Genomic DNA, 17,951 nt, shown 5'->3' with positions numbered 1-17,951 from the left:
TTGAAAAAAGTGACTGATGACCATTTTTCATTCGTTGCCAAACATCAAAATTTTGATCGCGTGACCATGAGGATGCTGCAACGATCGCTAAGTGTGAAAATGGTTGCTAAGTGTGAAAAATGATCATCAGTCACTTTTTTCATTGCCATTGTAACTTTGGTCACTAAGCCCATTATACCACCTTTCTTGCCACAGTTCTTAAGTGAATAACTGCAGCTGGTATTTTGTATTTTGGATAGAATCTTTTTTTAAATAGTCTGCTGCGTCTGAACGCATTTTTTCCACGGTAAATAAAGTGTGGACATCAGAAAAATCACAATTAAGTGTTGAGACTTTGAAAGCCATTTTATGTGTGAAATATAATTTAACAAATTCTTGTGAAAAATTTCATGACCTTTTAAACAACAACAGCAAGCTACTAAAAAAAATTCACTCAAGTGAGAAATATGCCAAAGAATAAAATAATATTGTACATAATTTTTGTAAATATATTTAATAAATATAAATGTAAATAAATGTATTATATTGTTAAATTGTAGTTATGTTGAAATTAAAAATATATTACAATACTATGTTTGCGTTGTATTAAAATTTTTGTTGCTCCATAAAATCATTTTAATCAAGCCCCCCCCCCCCCCCCGGTCAATGGTGTCCCTCTTTACCAATCTGAAAATCTGGTCACCTTATCTATGGAACACCTTTCCCACTGATGTTTGGCAGGTCCCCACCCTTTTAACTTTCCAAAAAGCACTCAAGACATGGATTTTTCCTTCAAATGCTGCAATAGTTGAGATGAACTTGTTGTGAGCTGTATGGAATAATTCAGCTATGGTGCCAGTCTTATGGCTTTACTATAATATTTTTAATTGTAAAGAATGGTGTTTTATTTTTTTTGGTTGTGAGCCACCCAGAGTTTGTTACATGATGGGCTGCTATATAAATGTTTTAAATAAATAACTTACCAGAATAACAAAGAGTTCACAATATAAATAAAAGAAAAATATTAAACAGAGTGTGTAAACAAGATAATTTGTATTTTGAAGACAAAGTAAATTAATTTTTCATATTTATAAAGGCTTTGCCAAAGCCCAAGTGCACTCTCATTAAAAGTTTGTGAAAGTTTAACTTGGGTAAACATAGAAAAATGCAAAATCAGGAAATACTGCTTTTTTTCCTTAGGCTAAAATTGGCTTCCCTACATTTGGTCATCAAGTATCTGCAACCAACATATTCTTTTTTGCTCTTTATTCCTGGATTTAGCTAGCTTGCTTACTTTTTACCATTCAAAAACCTTGTACATTTTTTTCAATTGCATATTTTGGAGTTTAATATTTTGGGATCTGAAAAGGTTTTTGATGTTATCATCATAACTGTGCACAAATGTTTTGTGCTGGGATCTAGAGAAGATATTGCATTAAAGGCCAAAAGCGATGAGAGTAGTCTCATACTAACTTACAATATTGACATCTGTATTCATTGTTATACATTGCAAGATCCTAACAGATCATTTTTAAAAGCACATGATCTTACCGGTTTCCCTTCTTATTTAGAAGAGAAATAAAGCGAATGTTTTAAATTTACAAAAATAGGAAAAGCATGCAGAACATAGTTTCTGGAATTCTTTTCAAATCCTTTACCAGCAGCATAGGAAACATATGTATTTTGTTCTCTCTTATGTAGCAACTTATTTTGTCCATGAGTATATACATCTGCTTTTTTCCAAATATTAAATAAGGTGTGTCCATATGTGTGGCACCTTTTTGTGGGATGCGACAGTTTAACAGAGTAAGTCCATATGTGGTGCTCCTCTATGAATGGATAGTTTGGTTTACTGAAGGAGGCTTATATATGTATTGCCACTGTGTGCATTTGCCTGTGTTATGATGTGCAAGTGTGCACTATGAAGGTTGCTTCACATCAGGGACGTGTAGTCAGGGGAGGCAGGGGAGGCGGGGCCTCACCAGTGTCATGAGGAAAAGAAAAGAATAATTAAAAGGAAAAAGGCTAAGGTAGTTGCTGACAGAGTCACAGTGGATGACTCTGCTTAGTGCTTAACTGCAGTGGGAGGCAAGAGAACTATGGGCCTCCTTTATTCTAGCTTTATGATCACTTGAGCAGAGTTAAGCAAGGGTTAAAATTCCTTATGCAAAGGAGGCACGTGTTCTCTCGCCTCCTGTAGAGGGCATTTTTAGAGGCTTTTTAGAGTTCTCTGGGAGCAACTAGCTCAGTCTGACTCAGAACTGTGGCCTTTCTCTTTTTACATTTTTTTTTCTTTTCATGATGGCAGGCAAAAGCAGAGTTGAAATGCTCTCTGAAACAGCTGGAAAAGGTGCGTGTGTGGGGAGGGGAGAGGAATTCAAAAAGTTTGATTGCATGCAGAACCACGTTGCCTTTTCAAACACACACACAGCTGGATAAAAGTATATAAGCCCAGCTTCACTGATTACAAGTTTGAAAAGGCAACGTGGCTTCACCTGCAATCAAAGATTCCGATCGGAAGACAGCAGGGGAGGGTGGGGGGGTAGGGCAGAGGAGCTGCTTTCAAGCTGTTGGAAAATATATCCAATCCAACTTCTGTGTTTGTGTTTGTTTGAGAGTGAGTGAGTGAGAGAGGGATCCAACTTCTCTGTGTGCGTGTGTCTGTTTGAGAGAGGGGGGAGGGAGGGAGAGAGGGAGGGAGGAAGGAGGGGGAGGGAGAAGAAAAAGAATGGGAAAACTTACTTTGCAAGGGGGGAAAATGCTGTCGCTTTAAATCGGAACTGAGCATGCCTGGATGTGGAATTCTGGAAGTTGAAGTCCACAAGTCTAAGAAAATTGCTGCCTCACCAGCCATAAAGATCACCGCACGTCACTGCTTCACATATACTCCATCCTGAGTTATATGATAAGGAGGAAGGACTCTGTAGTTTGGAAAGGAGGAATCTATATACAGTAATATGCCAAGCTACTGCCCAAATGCTTCTCCCTGGGGATTTTTTCTCCTTCACAACCTCTGACTAAATGCGGCCCATTATAGAGCTAAATCTTTTTCTGCTGACTTCTGCTGCCAAATTTGGTTTTGTTCTGTTGCATTTTGAGAGTTATCTAGTGGATGGACAGACAGACATACACAAACCTAAGCTCCGTTTTCATAATGTACTTCTATTGTTGGGTTGGGCTGGGAAGAACGAAAAATAATAAAAAACAAATATAACTGAAGGAAATGCCTTAGGATTAAATATTATGAATAGTGGTATTCATGATGAATCTTTTTTTTTTTTGCTTTATATATGACTAAACTAAAATATTAGTCTTAATATTAGGTATCAATGCTATGTAGTATAAACTTGTTGCCTAATACAAGAATGTGTCAAATGACAATTTTTAGGAAATATTATATATTTTGTCTTCACTCCAATCCTGTAAGATTTATTTTGGTTTACAGACTTTAATTATTATGAAACTTGTCAACTTGTTTCTTAAAGGATTGAAGAATATTTTGCACTGCCTAAGTCTGGTTGAAGCCTTTATGCAGGCAAAATTACCCCATATCTGGTCACTACAGTACTAGGAAACTCCTCAATAACAATTAGAAGCTGCCTTATAAGAAGTAGAAAACCAGTCTAGATGGACTTAGACTTGAGCCAGTGTGAAAATAAGGCCCCAGCATGGACAGTTTATGTTTGGCTTAATCCATGATTACTCCTATCAGCAATTAACTGAATAATGCAGCCAATAATGGAGATCAAGGGGACAGCTGTGTCCCCTCCAGTTCCATGTGGGGATATGATTTCTTGGCTGACCTGAAATAGAAAGAAGGATAGTGGAGGGGCAACACACACACACACACACAGAGAGAGAGAGACAGAGAGAGAGAGAGAGAGAGGGAGAGAGAGAGAGGGAGAGAGGGAGAGAGAGAGAGAGAGAGAGAGAGAGAGAGAGAGAGAGAGAGAGAGAGAGAGAGAGAGATGGCAGCTGAATCTGTTTTTTTTTGTTTTTTTGTTTTTTTTGCAGCTTCCCCTGCACAGAGCAAGCAGCACGCACATGCCATGGGCCACCTTCAAAGTGTTGAGGGGCGGATTAGCTGGATTAAGGCAGCTATGAAAGGAGCCATGCTGCTCAGGAGGAAGTCTCGCTGGGGGCAGGCTAAAAGAGCCATTTTTACCTGTCCTGGTTGCTCTGAAAGGCCAGCCGGCCGCTAGCTGCCTACTGCTGTCAAAACACATTCAGACAGGATCCTGTTCCTTGGTTGCCTCCATCAAGAGAAGAAAGGGTGCCTGGGCACCCTATTAAGCTAACCGCTTGGGGCTAAACAGTTTGAGGTAGGGGGAGATGTGCTGCATCCCCTGGTGCTTGTTCTCTAACAAACCGAATGGGGGACAAAGACAGAGACGCCAGGCTGCTTGCTAAATAAACAAGGGGAGGGGTGCTGAGTGCTTGGCAGAGCAGGCGGGGGATCGGGCTTTAAGAAGAGCAGTGAAAGGCCTGTTTGAGGCCTACTCCCCAATCCCCAGGCTCGGCTTGCCCTTTTGTTTATTCCAGGCCTAAATTAATGTCTTTATTTACCAGAAATGCAAAGGGCTCAGGTTCCCAGTGTGGAGGGGGCGAGCGGGGAGAGGAATGGCCTGAAGGAGCCTTGGCCAAAGATATGGGGAAGGCCCGACCCCCCGAAAGAGGGCTAAAAAGAGATTCAGTTGGGAGCCATTCACTGCTAAGACTCTTGTCAGCATTGACATAAATTTCCACTGGTGTTGGCATTTACGCATTTGGCATTTCCATATGTATAGAGTTGCCTGGACTAATTATGCTAATCATCTCCTCTGTTGGCCCTGTGAAAAATGCCCACATTAAGCACTCCACTGCCTGCTAATGTGACTTAATGTGGGGTTGAAACATACATTCATTCCCCTCTGAATGGTCAAATTTTTCCACATTGCTGCCTTCATTCAGGCAAGAAATGAATTTTTTGAACTCAGACCACTTTTCCAAGCGGGGAGGATGAACCAGAGAATAACACTCCTCTCTCCTTTTTGCTCTCTCCATTTTCTGTCCTATAGTTAGCCCCTTGCCAATAAAATAACATTTAAAAAAAAGCTAAACATTTTTTCACACCTATCCCTTAAAATTTTGATTCCACATTTCCAAGCATATGAGCAAGGTGGAGAGAGAGAGCCCATTTTTATTTTAACTTGTCCTTCCTACTTCTTTTCTCTTGTTCAGCTGCCTCCCCCCAAAAGGCTTCTTCCTCCCCCAATCTTTCAATTCTTTGGAAAACTGAAACAGCCTGAGTGGCAACTCTAGCAAGTTTCAGCTAGTCTGAGGAAAGAAAGATCCTTTCAAAGCAGGCCATCACAGTTAGAAGATGCTTCTTAGAGCAAATGTCAAAGCAAAGGCAGAAAACAAAACAGATTTGGAAGATAGTGGATAATTTCTTTGTTTGTCATTATATTTCTGTTTTTAGAGTGCATCTGAAAACACTTTCATTCTCTAGAATGAATCAATTCAAGTAACTGTCAGAGCTGTTATTAGTAATGGGCAAAAAATAATTATTTTGCATGAGAACTTTAAATTGGCTTTTCCTGAAATCTTTAAACACTCCGTTTAATTGCCAACATTATTCTTTTTCTGAGATTAATACCACTAATATTACTTTGTACTGCAGATATAAAATAATATCTTATTGGCAAGCAAGGAAAATGTTTTCTTCCTTAGTATTTTTAACATTATTCTTTATTTTTTATTTACAAAGTTCAATATAATTTGATTTTGTTTGACCCAGAGTCACATATGTGAGACGGGTGATCATGTAAATTAATTAAATAAACTATTTCATTCTCCATGCATGTACTTTAATTGGATTTGTGAATCTCAAATTAAATTTCTCAAATGATCTTTCTGTAAAAGCTGATATTGAATGCAGGCTAAGATTATTATGGAAGTAACTTATTTTCTTAAATTATCACAAAAGGAAATTCATGTAATTATTGTTGTGGGCGAGCTGTCATTTCAGTAGAGTGATTGGCCTATCTATAAGTATACATTGGTTGTCTAAATTAAGGATACTTCTTTAATATAAGAAAGAAAAGAATTGACAATCTGGGTTTTCTTTTGTAAACAAGGCATTTTCTATAGAATTTTGAGAATGTGTGATAATTCTTTGTAGCCTGTTGCCACGAATTACCTAATTTCTTTGGTATTTGCAGGATCCTGATGCTTCACAGCATTTTGAGATATGCTTTTTTATGCATATGTTTCAGTTTGCTGTTTAATAATAAACTTCATGTTGGCTATTCAAAATCTATATATACTTCATGCGGTCAATCATGTTATCTCAATTTCGGTTTCCAATTTCTTTGCATCTATGAAACACAAATGCCTAACACTATGAAAAGTACACTTCAGCCTATGTCATCCATCTCACCCATGGCTCCTACCCTTTTCAGATTTTTCCTTCTTCTCTCTTATCAGCACCAAAGTCATTCAGAGCCTTCAGCTAGCCAGTAGGCCACCCACCTCTGCTGCCCACCCAAGAATATTACTTACACATATACATTGAAGCCCCTTGGCCTCTGCATTCAGCTGCCTTGGGGGCTTGTTTATTTGCTCTTATGAGTGAGGTATGCAGACCCCACAGTTACAGTTTATTTATCTGTTCACAAGACTGGCTATAGTAGAAAAGCCTAATTGAACATAAGATGGGCTATCTAACATTCTTCAAATTGCCCACTTTGATGGGGTTCATCTCCAATCACAAATATCCTGTGGTCTGATCTAATTCAAAGATAGCTTCATTCATCCCATATGCAGAGGCGTCAGGCTAAATCTGCTTCCATCAAACATCAGTTCTCTCTGAATGAATATGTATCTTCTGTTTCAGTCTCAGCACTCTATATACACAATTCTTTCAAATAGTTCAGGCATTCTTCATTGAACATCACATAAAGAGATGTTAGATCGGAGAGAATGGAGTTAACAGTTCAAGTTTGTATATTCCAGGAATATCCAAATCTCAGAATCTTTCTTCCTCTTATTCTGTCCCAAGTCAGATACTATATTCAAACACACCAGTTAACTTGTTCCTGTGTTACTAGCCCCTTTCTATGTCTCCAAGCAAGAACTGAATCTAGGATTTCTTCTATCCCAGTCTACAGGATAAAATATGCTATCACCTCATCTATAATTTACTGGGTCAATTAAATCATTTGATTTTGACTATTAAAAGAAAATCAATCTTCACTGAATGATCCTATTTAAGAGGTAGATCCACAGCAAAACAAAAACAAAAAAACTCCACCACTGATGTAACTCCTGGAGCAGGAAACACAACTATCATTTAATCTGTCCGGACATATGCAAGATATGGAAACAAGATATTCAAGGTCAGAAGAATCTTGTCCACCATTTTAGAACAATAAACACCTGTTTGTTCAATAGCACTTTCCAGATCTCTGGGTAACTAGCATTTCTTCATCTGTTTTTTTTCCTATTCTTGTCCACTTAATAAGAATGGGCAAAAAGCCTTCCATATTTTTTTCTTACCTTTTGCACACTGGAGAATGCGGGATAAATGCGTTTAGTCTGCCAAAATAATCATCCAGTAGCAGCAACCTTTAAAAAAGCCCTGCGGCCAGCTACACTAAAACATTCTAGTTAAAAATTAAACCTGCCTTCTTTGAGGTCACCCTGGCCTATAAATCAGCCATGACCTTTTGCCTCCATAATACTTGCTTGTTTCCAAGCCCCAAGCTTTTGATTTAATCCCTACTGAGCAGTCTACCATGGATATAACTACGCCAACTGGCAAGTGCCATCAAAGATATTAACCTATAAGGGCTTCCAACCAATCCCCTTGACATCACTATCAGTTTTTCTCTAGCATGAAACTGGTGGTTAGGACTATCACTATCAGTACTACTCATGTTTAGTATTTTGTACACTGAACATTAAGAGGTTCCTTTCTTGCTCTGAAATTCCAAAATACAGATGCTAATTTAAAAAATATTATTTATAAACTGAGATAAATTCCTTTTTGGCTTAATCCAAACATTGTTAGTGAACTGTCTGAAATTCTATAGGTCTTAACTAGAAAATAAAATATTTTAGCTGTTGGAATGCTACTACAGTAATTAGCATGGGGAATTGGCTAAAAAAAAAACCCAACTTTTTAAGCTTAGTTCTCACCAAATGATGGTAAATGTGTTTCAGGACTATACCCTTCATGCCACAGATCAGGAGTCACATAATCTTCCATACACACAAACAAATCCTACAAACAGAAAATGAACATTTCAAGGAAAAGAATGATTTAGAGCATTCTTTCTGATATGCAAGTTTTTTTTTAATCTAGAAGAGTGTTTGGAAAACAGAGGAGCACTTCTGCAAGCTCCCACATGTAGTTTAAAGTAATACAAGCCAGACAAAGATTATCACCTGGATTTTTACATTTATGTTAAATAAGCCTTAGTTTACTTGTGAGTGAAGATACTACTATGGTATTCCCGTCTGTTGATTCTTAGTGGAGCCTTATAAAGCTGCCTAGACCATGTGACAAGAAAAAAATAACCTAAAATCCAGGCCCCGGGGGTGGGGTGGGGGGTGGGGGATGCCATGAGCTTTCAGGAAAGTGTGCAGGTTCAAGTATTTAGGATTATTCACTGTAATAAATACCTGTAATATATGACAGAGTACAGTATATAAACTTGAGAAAGCCTCTGGAAACTCATTCATCAGTTCATATTAAATAAAAGCATATTATTTATGATTTCAATTCCATGCCAGTTTTTTCTTTCTAATCTGGATGTTATTATCAGGCTATAATCACCCACCCACCAATCATACATAGAAAGATGCAAGAGATTGAAAAAAGAAAGATTCAAATTTAAAATGCTAGTTTGTGGGATAGATATAAACTCATGTTTCTTACTCCAGAATATTTGCAAATGTCAATACTATTGTTTTATCACATTTCTAATTATAAGATGCCAGTCCTAAATGTTGCTCATGGAATATTTTTACAGTATCTTAATTGTCAGTAGTTCTTTGGAAAATATTCTGAGGGTTTTTAATGCATAAAAAACACATCCTAATGTGTCCAAAAATGACTTTTCAGTAAAAATTGAGTTGAGGAAAAAAGCTCAACCTCCTAAGCTATGAGGCAAAAGCTTGACCTTTCACTACTAAAATCACATTTCAATGCATAAAATTGGTCAAAATCATTTGTGCTCAATATTCGAGGAGAAAAATGTCCACCTAAAAGAAGTATGAACTTGGTGTATCCTTAGCTCCATGGAAAAAGTCCACCCAGGATATCATTAATGCCTTCTGCCTTTGAGTCATTTAAGATATCAGCACTAGAAAAAGTTATTTTATTAAAAACAAATAATGGTTTGATCTTTTTCCAGAATAAACCACAAAAGATTTAACAACCTCAAAATCTTTTAAACCATTCATAGTTCAAGAACATTAATTTAATTTGGTAGTTGCTTTGTCTCAAACATTCTTACAGACCAAAAGACATGGCTTGCAGAAATGTTTTAAATAGATGTTTTCCTGCTACCATTCCCAATCAATTGTTATCCCTTCATATCATTCAGTTCTGAAATAAAGAAATAATGCCCTCAAGATGAGGGCCTTAGTGCTTTTAGGTTAGGAAAATCATATCTACACTATACAAACCAAAAGGTGGAGATGGCAGGTCTTATCTACACTTGTATCTACACCAAATCTTTTCCAATCTGTTATTCTTCTTGTGTGTTAGGAATCATGGTTAAGAATGACAGGAGTTGCACTCTGAATAGTAACACACTAAGGAAGGGTAATTTATAACAACATTGCATATTGAATAATTAGGTGGAAGGAATCTAAAGAGGAACAGTATGCAAAAACAGGAGACAGCCATGATTATTTTGATGACTAGAAGAACATCAGATGTGATGTTGATTGCTACAAGAGCTATATTCTTTATAGTTCTTTATTTAGTCTCTGCCATCATTCTCATAGACACTATAGACCACGGGTGTCAAACTTGCTGCGTCATGTTGCTGTCCCATGACGTTTTTCTCATTTGTGGAGCTGGGGTGAGCGTGGCCTGCACGTGACACATCCAGCCCGTAGGCTGCCAGTTTGACACCCCATGCGATGGACTGAACATTTTGTGCTTTCAGAACCAATGTTTTGGGCAGAAGTTACATTTGAAGGATGATTCCCATATCCATTGTAATATACAGGTAATCCTCAACCTACAACAATTCACTTAGTGACCATTCAAATAGCACTGGAAAAGGTGACTTATGACCATTTTTCACACTTATGACCACTGTAGCATCCCCATGGTCACATGATCAAAATTCAGACATTTGGCAGCTGATTCATAATAGTTGTCATATCCTGGGGTTACCTTTTATAACCTTAAGACAAGCAAAGTCAATGGGGAAGGAAGATTCACTTAACAACTGTTTTACTAATTGAACAACTGCAGTGATTCACTTCATAACTGTGGCAAGAAAGATTGTAAAATGGGGCAAACCTCACTTAGCAAAGGTCTCACTTAGCAACAGAAATTTTGAGTGCAATTGTATCATAAGTCGAGGACTACCTGTACGTACTGATGAAATAAATTCTGAGAAGTTGCCATTGATATGAACCGGCAAAAAGAATTATACTACAGTAGGATAAAAGAAGCCTCTCCCTAGATCAGGGCTAACAATCTGTGCTGTGAGATCCACAGGCTACTTTCAATATGTGGATGAGCCCAGAGTTCAATCTGGAGGTTTAGGGAAGAGAAAAAGACTGAGGGAAAAACCCAAAATACAGAAAAGAAAACACGATCACCACCAGACAGCAACTAGTTCTGATGTCTGGCATGAATTATTTATTCTTCCCTTAAGAATTACATCTATATGAGGAAAGAAGAGGCGGATAAGACAAGAAAATGGGAAAAGAGAGTTGCCAAAAAAAGGGGGGGGGGAAGAGGAACACACCCACTTTCAACTCTGGTCTATCTATTTTTGGTTTCAGCCTTGCCAATCTCTGAAATGCAGAAAAAGTTTTCCTCTCACTGTCCGAGATATGCCTATTTAGGGCTTTTCTCAAACCAAACCAATGATGACAAAGGATGAAGCATATGTCAAATTCAGTCATGAACCCAAATACTGTTTTGTATTCTGTGCACAGCACTATAAATAATCAGCTTGGAGGTAACATTGGAAAATTTAGAAATCAGTATGTTGATAACCAACTTATGTTCAAGAGACCCACAATAACTACAGAAAAGAATGCAGAATTCAATGCAGCACTTTCACATGAGTACTTATTTCCAAGGGGAAAAAACTGTGTTTTAACTACCAAAAGGATTTATAACCATATTTATAGAATAGAAGATGGAGGAACAGCAGGAAAGGAGATATATAGGTGAAATCTTCTCTTACTTCCATCCGTATGCCAACTTTTTGTATCCAAATTTCCTAGCACATAGCTATCCACAACAATATACCTCAAAACAGTGGGTGGCAAATGCTAGTCAACTGATAAACATTGCATTTCACTGAAGTACAAGCACAATCATTTGCTGTAATACACAACCTATGGTGTTGAGAAGTATCTATTCAAAATGGCATCAGTGAGAATTTCTTTTAAGACTGTGCATAGGTTCTCTTCTTAGCAGCACTCAAAGCTGAGCCCTAGATCCTGCAAGCAGCAACTCAACATTGGGACAAGCACCAAAGAAGAATCCTATCATAAAAACTGAGCAAACTGTCAATGGCCAAACAGTAAGAACAAACCTAATTCTGTAGGTTCTCAGGGGAGGTTCTTGATTTGGACTAAGATGTGTTGATTACTAAAAAAGGGTATTTCCCATCTTTAAATGTTTAAACAGCTGCAGATTTTTGATGGATCTCCTTTTGCCATGAGACTCTATCACACAGAGGCAAGAAATAGGGGAGGGGAAAAGGCTAAGGTTGAGATATTTTCTTTTCTTTCCAATCCCCTTTCAGAGTGTGAAACAGGTGGGTAAACTTTACTGGCATTCATGTGAGAGTGGTTTTATTTAAAAGGGAGTGGGAGGGTGGAACAGTAAAGTTGCCTTTATTGTTGAACAAAATCCAAGAGTAGTTTAGGACCACACATGGAGTTTGGGTTGTGCAGGGGGAGGAGGTGTGGAACGCCAAAGATCGCTGACAGTCATCACAGAGAAACATCTGCTCTTGGAAAGCTCCCAGGCTGCTTGCAAAAAAAAAAAAGTATAAATAAATAAATAAGTCCCAGGGTGTGAAAATTCAGCACAACCTGGAGTTGGAAGGGAGAAGATTGCAAGGGAGTGGATGGAAGGGAAAGAACAGGATGAAATAGCAGCAATTTTAAAAGAGTTAGCATGCTGGACTTCCTAAAACATCATTTTTTAAATCAAATTAAGATGTATTCCTGGATGATGCCATTGTTTTGGGCTGACTGCATTTAACCTGAATTCATTTTCAGTTGCCAGAGAGTGGGATCCAAACCAAAGTGCAACTGACACCTTGGTTGCAGGCTGCAATTATTCACTCCTTCAGTATCACCCTCAAAAGATAATTCAGTGTTTGAATATCAATAATGTAATGAACCCATCAGGAATTGGTGGCAAGAAAAACCATGAGGGGAGACAATCGGTCTAATTATACTTGAATTTCAATTCCATTCAATTCAACCTTTATTGTCAGTGCACAACATGTGTACAATGATTCTCCTTTAGTGTCCCCCCAACACAAATACATATCACAGTGAAAGAAAGAAAATCCCTAACCAAATAAATCATACCAACAACACACAATCCTCTATACATATATGTGGAAGAATGCATTTTCACTGACAGAAATCTGGATTGCACACAACTTACAATGAGACAATGTGCACAGGAACACAAATGCAGAACAGCAATGAAAAGTTTATACACAAACATACTATCCTATGAACAAATCTGGCACAGGAGTCAAACTGTCTCTTTAAAAAAAAAAAGTTAATAAATCTATGGATTGTGGGTAAGATATGCTTCCTAAAACTTGTGGCTTTAAGTCATAGGGTTTGTTTTTTTTAAAAAAAACAGATTAATTTAAATGTTTCTGAACAAACCTGAGATTAAAGAGAAATTTCCTGGCCTAGGCACAAGGTCAATCTAGAGAATAACCACAATTTCATTCTTATCAGAAAATGGCCTGATGGGTAACTAAAACTCTTTTGCTTAAACTATATAGGTGTGCCTCTGCATAATACTTCATATGCCAGACTAGCAACTTGGAAGTTTCTCAAAGAGAAAGTAAAATGTAATAAATAAATAAGTAAACAAGTAAACATCAAAATCTGTGGTTTCCCAAAACTTCAGAAACTGTTCCTAATATGTTGCATCTCGTTACTAAAACCTTCAAAACAGATACCTTCTGGATACCTTTTATCCACACAATCTCTGGAACAGTCTTAAGTGACAAAACAAACAATACTGAAGTAAAACCCATATTTATTTTTTTACTTTGAAGTTGCCTACATAACTGCCATAAAACACAGAAAGCCTGTATTCCATACTTTTACAACATCTGCTATCAATGTTTATCTGTTGTAATGCAAAGAAATGTCCTAAAATTATTTTGTTCTATATAAAAGTAAAAAATATTGATGCAATGTTTTTACTAGTTTACATACATATTACACCAGGACACAATTCCTTTTCATTTTTGTGCTCAAATATATATGAGCTGTCTGGTAGCAAAACTAAATTTTCTTCCAATGTGTTAGACAACTTTTATCTCACCCCTAACACACTCCATGCTACATGTAGTCCTCCTAGCAGTCACATCAACCAGGAAGAAACTTACCTTCTACCCAGAGCTGTTCAATGTCAGTTTCGATGGAGGCTACTCGCAGCCCTACTGCCAGTGCCCCAAAGACCAGCAGCCCCACAAAAAGCACTTTGCCACAATGATGCTGGATCCAGCAGCCCAGTGTAAACAACAGAGCCTGGAACTGGGCCCGCAGCCACAGTGGGGCTTTCTGGCCAACAGCTTTACCCTGGGGAGAAAAACTGAAAGTTAGCCAAAATGATTTCCTTACATGGAACATCCTGTTTGAGGATTAGCTAGCACTGGGGTTCAGGAAGATTTACTAGCTTTAAGTAAAGCATTCCTGTGAAATCTTACTCACAGATTTGGGGCCATAGGTGTTTCCCTATAGTCATCTGCTAGGGCCTCAATTGAATCTATTTGCTAGTAACTTATTCATCTCCTTGCTGATTCTTCCCTTCTAGTTTGAAGATATGAGTTTGAGTTTGTTCAGCCTTCCTTTGCCTTGTGCAGTTCCAGATGCGTTGGACTGTACTCCATAACCTTCACACACTGTATTTAAGGTTGTGTTGGTTGAAAGTGATGGCTTTATAGTCTAACACACCTGAAGGATGCAAAGTTTTAGAAAGGCTGCTGCACTAGTGACTGATGCTTCTAGATACGGGTCCATCTACACTTATACTTTGGGTAGCTACTATGCAAAAAAAGAGAGAGAGAGAGAGAGAGAAGTCACTGTAAAGTTTACAGTTAAGACTTGGTGGGGTTGTCTCACCCAGATAATGGCTTAGAGAAGGAATCTCACCTTCTCTTTCTCCTGAACACAGCTCTTATCTGAAGCTCCTTGTTTGGTGTCTGTAGCCTCATTGCAGCTAGAATGTCAAGAATCTGGTCAACTTAACTCCCAGATACTTTCCAGGGAAAGAGGGGAGAAAAAGAGGTGTAAGCTTTTTCTCCCCATTTATCAGCTGCATCTTTTTGTCTTACCTCATTCCCTCAGCCTCTTCCACCCTTCTCTCAGTTAGCTCTCTTGGTCCTCCCCGTGGTTTCATTCTGAAGGTCTGACCACGATAGACTTCTCTTTCCACATGACTAGGCAAAATCCATCCTCCTTCTCCTCCTCACACTCAAGCAGCGGGTCCTCCTGTTCCTATCCCCTTCCCATCCTCTCAGGCATATTTTCGGGAGTAGGCCTTTCCTGGCTCCCCATTTAGGAACAGTCCCCCCCCCTAGGAAGACTCTGCTTCGTCTCCCCTCTTCCCATAAACAAGTTTCTGAGACCCCAGAGCAGACTGTCTCTAGAGAACCGGCCCCCTCCTTTCATCTCCCACCCCAAAACAAGCCGGGGGACTCCTCGAGGATCTACCATCACGCAGCCCCCACGCCCGCGTCCAAGAGGGCTGCTTTCGCCTTCACCCCTTTGCAAAACTGCTCCTGAAGAGAAGGAACCCCCAAAGTTTTACCCACTCGTCTCCTCCCCATCCGTGGGAAAAGCGCCGCCGTCCCGCTTCCTTACCTTGGAGATTTGCTTGAGGGCAAAGGCTGCGTGGCAATAGCTGGGTCTCCGAAGGAGATCGGAGTTGGCAGCGGCCGCGTAAGACGACGGGAGCTCTCCAAAGAAGCCCCAGCTCCCGGGGACCGGCTGACCCGAAGCCATGGTGCGGGGTCGAACGAGGACGAGAAGCGAGGGAGCTCCGGCGGCTTCCCAAGAGCGGTAATCCACGAGAGAAAAGTGCGGGGTCCGAGGCTTCAGAATGGCTTCTGCGGGGATCCCATGCGAACATTATGGGGGCGAATCCGGGGCCATGCGGGCGCACCCCAGACGCCCTCGGCGCCGCCCAGCGTGGCCCTTCAACGCGCGGCGGGAGACGGGGGAGCAAAGCACTCACACAGCCTCCGGGAGCGAGAGGAGAGTCGCTCGGGTGCCCGGCGGTGCTGTGCGCCTCGGAACCCGTCCCACCAACATTTGGAACAAACAGCCTCCTTCGAGATCCTGAAAAGAGGAAAGGGGGGAGGAAGGTTTGGTTTGATGGGAAAGTGCTCCAGTTCCCATTGGCCGAGGAAGAGGCAAATTACTCCGCAAACATCTCCTATTATTAGCTGCTAAGCAACAGCTCACCAAAGTGGAGAGAGAAGAGACCACCCAGGCAGCGCCTCCCCCGCCTCCCTCCTCCCCGCCTCAAATCAATGAGGGCAGGGGGAGGGAGCCTTGCCTTCCACACAGGAATTCTGCTCCACAGATTTTCAAATACTGCCCGTTGTCCCTTCCCAGCTCCCCCCACCCCACCCCAATCCAAACGAGCTCCTTTATTTGTAATTGCAAGCGGACGTTTGGATACATCGAGGCAGCTGCAAACTTGCGGGGGGGGGAGGGAGGAGGCGAGGAACTCTGGAGCAGGAAAGAAAAAAAAATAAAGGAATAAAACTTTTAGTTTTAGGAAAGGGGAACTTGATTGATGGATTTCAGGAAAAGTAATAGGTGGATCCAAATTGGAATTAATGCCAACAGGACATACAAGAGAAAGAATAGAGTGGTGACTGGAAGGAATGATTTAAGTGACAAAATACAGCGCAAAATGTCCTGTGCTTACATCAGGAGTTATGCAGTATCATAAGCAAAAGGAAAGATTTAATCATGTATAGAGTACTGTTATTTCCCTACAGAGAAAACTCTTTTCTCTAAATCCTATGGGCCCAGAGAAGTAGTGAGGCAACAGGGATGGATATGAAATTTCCAAAGGAAGTTGAGTCCCTCATCTGTCCCTTAGAACCTAAAGTCATTCTGCATGTATGAGATCGTTATCCCTAATTTTTTAAAGGGAAAATACAGACACATTAACCAAATGCATTCAACAACTATCTTATTACTTTTGTCTCTTTCCCGCAAATGTTGATCTTTCCAAAATCAAACGGTATGCCAATGACCAAGTTTCTGGTGTATTGAGTAAGGAAAATGACTCCGTTCTGGAAATGTGAAGAAATATCCCGTCTTCACAGGCCAAGGATTTCTGACCACTAATTTTGACCAATCCTCCAATGGAAGTGAAATCTACAAAATGGAAATAAAATCTGATGGTAGTCAGAGGAGAGAAAAGCCAGGCTTCAAATTGTCTAGGTCAGGGGTCAGCAATCTTATACATTCAAAGAGCCATTTGGACCTGTTTCTCACAGAAAAGAAAACACTGGGAGCCACAAAACCCTTTCCATGCCTGACTATTTCCTGAGCGGCCACAAAACTACTATATGTAGTTGAATTAAACATTCTGTTTTCTTCTGAAACTTTTCTTTTCTTGGATTTATCCATGGTTGGCCTACCGGGGTTGAAAAGCTCAATAAATCACATGCTGGCGGGTGTTGCACATTGGCAATTGTGATACATATTTTGAGTGACAGGGAGACGCAGCAGAGGGATGAAAGAGCCACATGCAGCTCTAGAGCCGTGGTTTGCTGACCCCTGGTCTAGACTGATGCCTCTAGATAAGCAGGAGACCTGCTTATAGTTGTAGATATATTGCTCTTCAAGCAAAACCACATAACGGGCAGACAACATAAAACCATATTCAGAAGTAGCCCTGGGGATACCCAAATTCTGCCTCCCATTCTGTTCCAATTCCATGTAGGAAAACTGACTGAACTGGCAGGTGACTTATTCTTTTAAGATGGGAATGGGGCAACATTCTTCAGCACATCTGAAGAGAGAAGACTTGCTTGGAGGCCTTGGCGTACCAGCTCTCCCTGCTCCTCCTCCTCCTCTTTCAGTCATGGGGCTATTTGCTTGACTGGCTCTAGCAGGAGGGAAGCCCTCCTGCTTCCTTCTCATCACTGATAAAACACAACCAGGTCAAAAAAGAAACAGGGAGGAGCCTTATGTCATCCTTTACTTCCCCATTCAGACAATTTTCCTATAAAATCAAAGCAGTTTGACAAAATGCAAGCTGCCTAATGCAGTGACCCTGTCACCCTCCCACAAGCTAACCTATCTAAAACAAACAAAGAGTAACTGAAACTTACAGAAAAATAATTTCCCAATATTAAGACAGGATATGAATGAATCAGATATAGAATAAAAGACCAAAAGAAGACTTCCTGCTAATTCAGAAGCAAGTGAGTAAAACAAAAAATCCAGGTGGGGGAAACGTCTATATGAACAGTCTTAAACTACTGATAAAA

General features: G+C 39.8%; 1 protein-coding gene across 1 annotated transcript in view; it reads right to left on the bottom strand.

The window, feature by feature from the left end:
* Nucleotides 1–15,673, bottom strand: part of PTCH2 (patched 2) — a 76,828-nt gene extending 61,155 nt beyond the window's left edge. Inside the window, exons 1-2 of the mRNA XM_087719760.1 lie at nt 15,298–15,673; nt 13,821–14,013 (exon numbers count right to left, since the gene is read on the bottom strand). Coding sequence (XP_087575886.1) covers nt 13,821–14,013; nt 15,298–15,438 — 334 coding nt within the window. The 5' untranslated portion in view covers nt 15,439–15,673. The remainder of the gene's footprint in view (nt 1–13,820; nt 14,014–15,297) is intronic.
* Between the last annotated feature and the right edge of the window lie 2,278 nt (nt 15,674–17,951).

The sequence above is a fragment of the Thamnophis sirtalis genome, unplaced genomic scaffold (assembly GCF_051295495.1).
Source record: "Thamnophis sirtalis isolate CommonGarterSnake01/CBP01778 unplaced genomic scaffold, rThaSir2_p1.2 scaffold_7, whole genome shotgun sequence".
Classification (NCBI taxonomy): domain Eukaryota; kingdom Metazoa; phylum Chordata; class Lepidosauria; order Squamata; family Natricidae; genus Thamnophis; species Thamnophis sirtalis.
The sequence above is the reverse complement of the archived record's forward strand: the minus strand, read 5'-3'. Positions and strand labels throughout refer to the sequence as shown.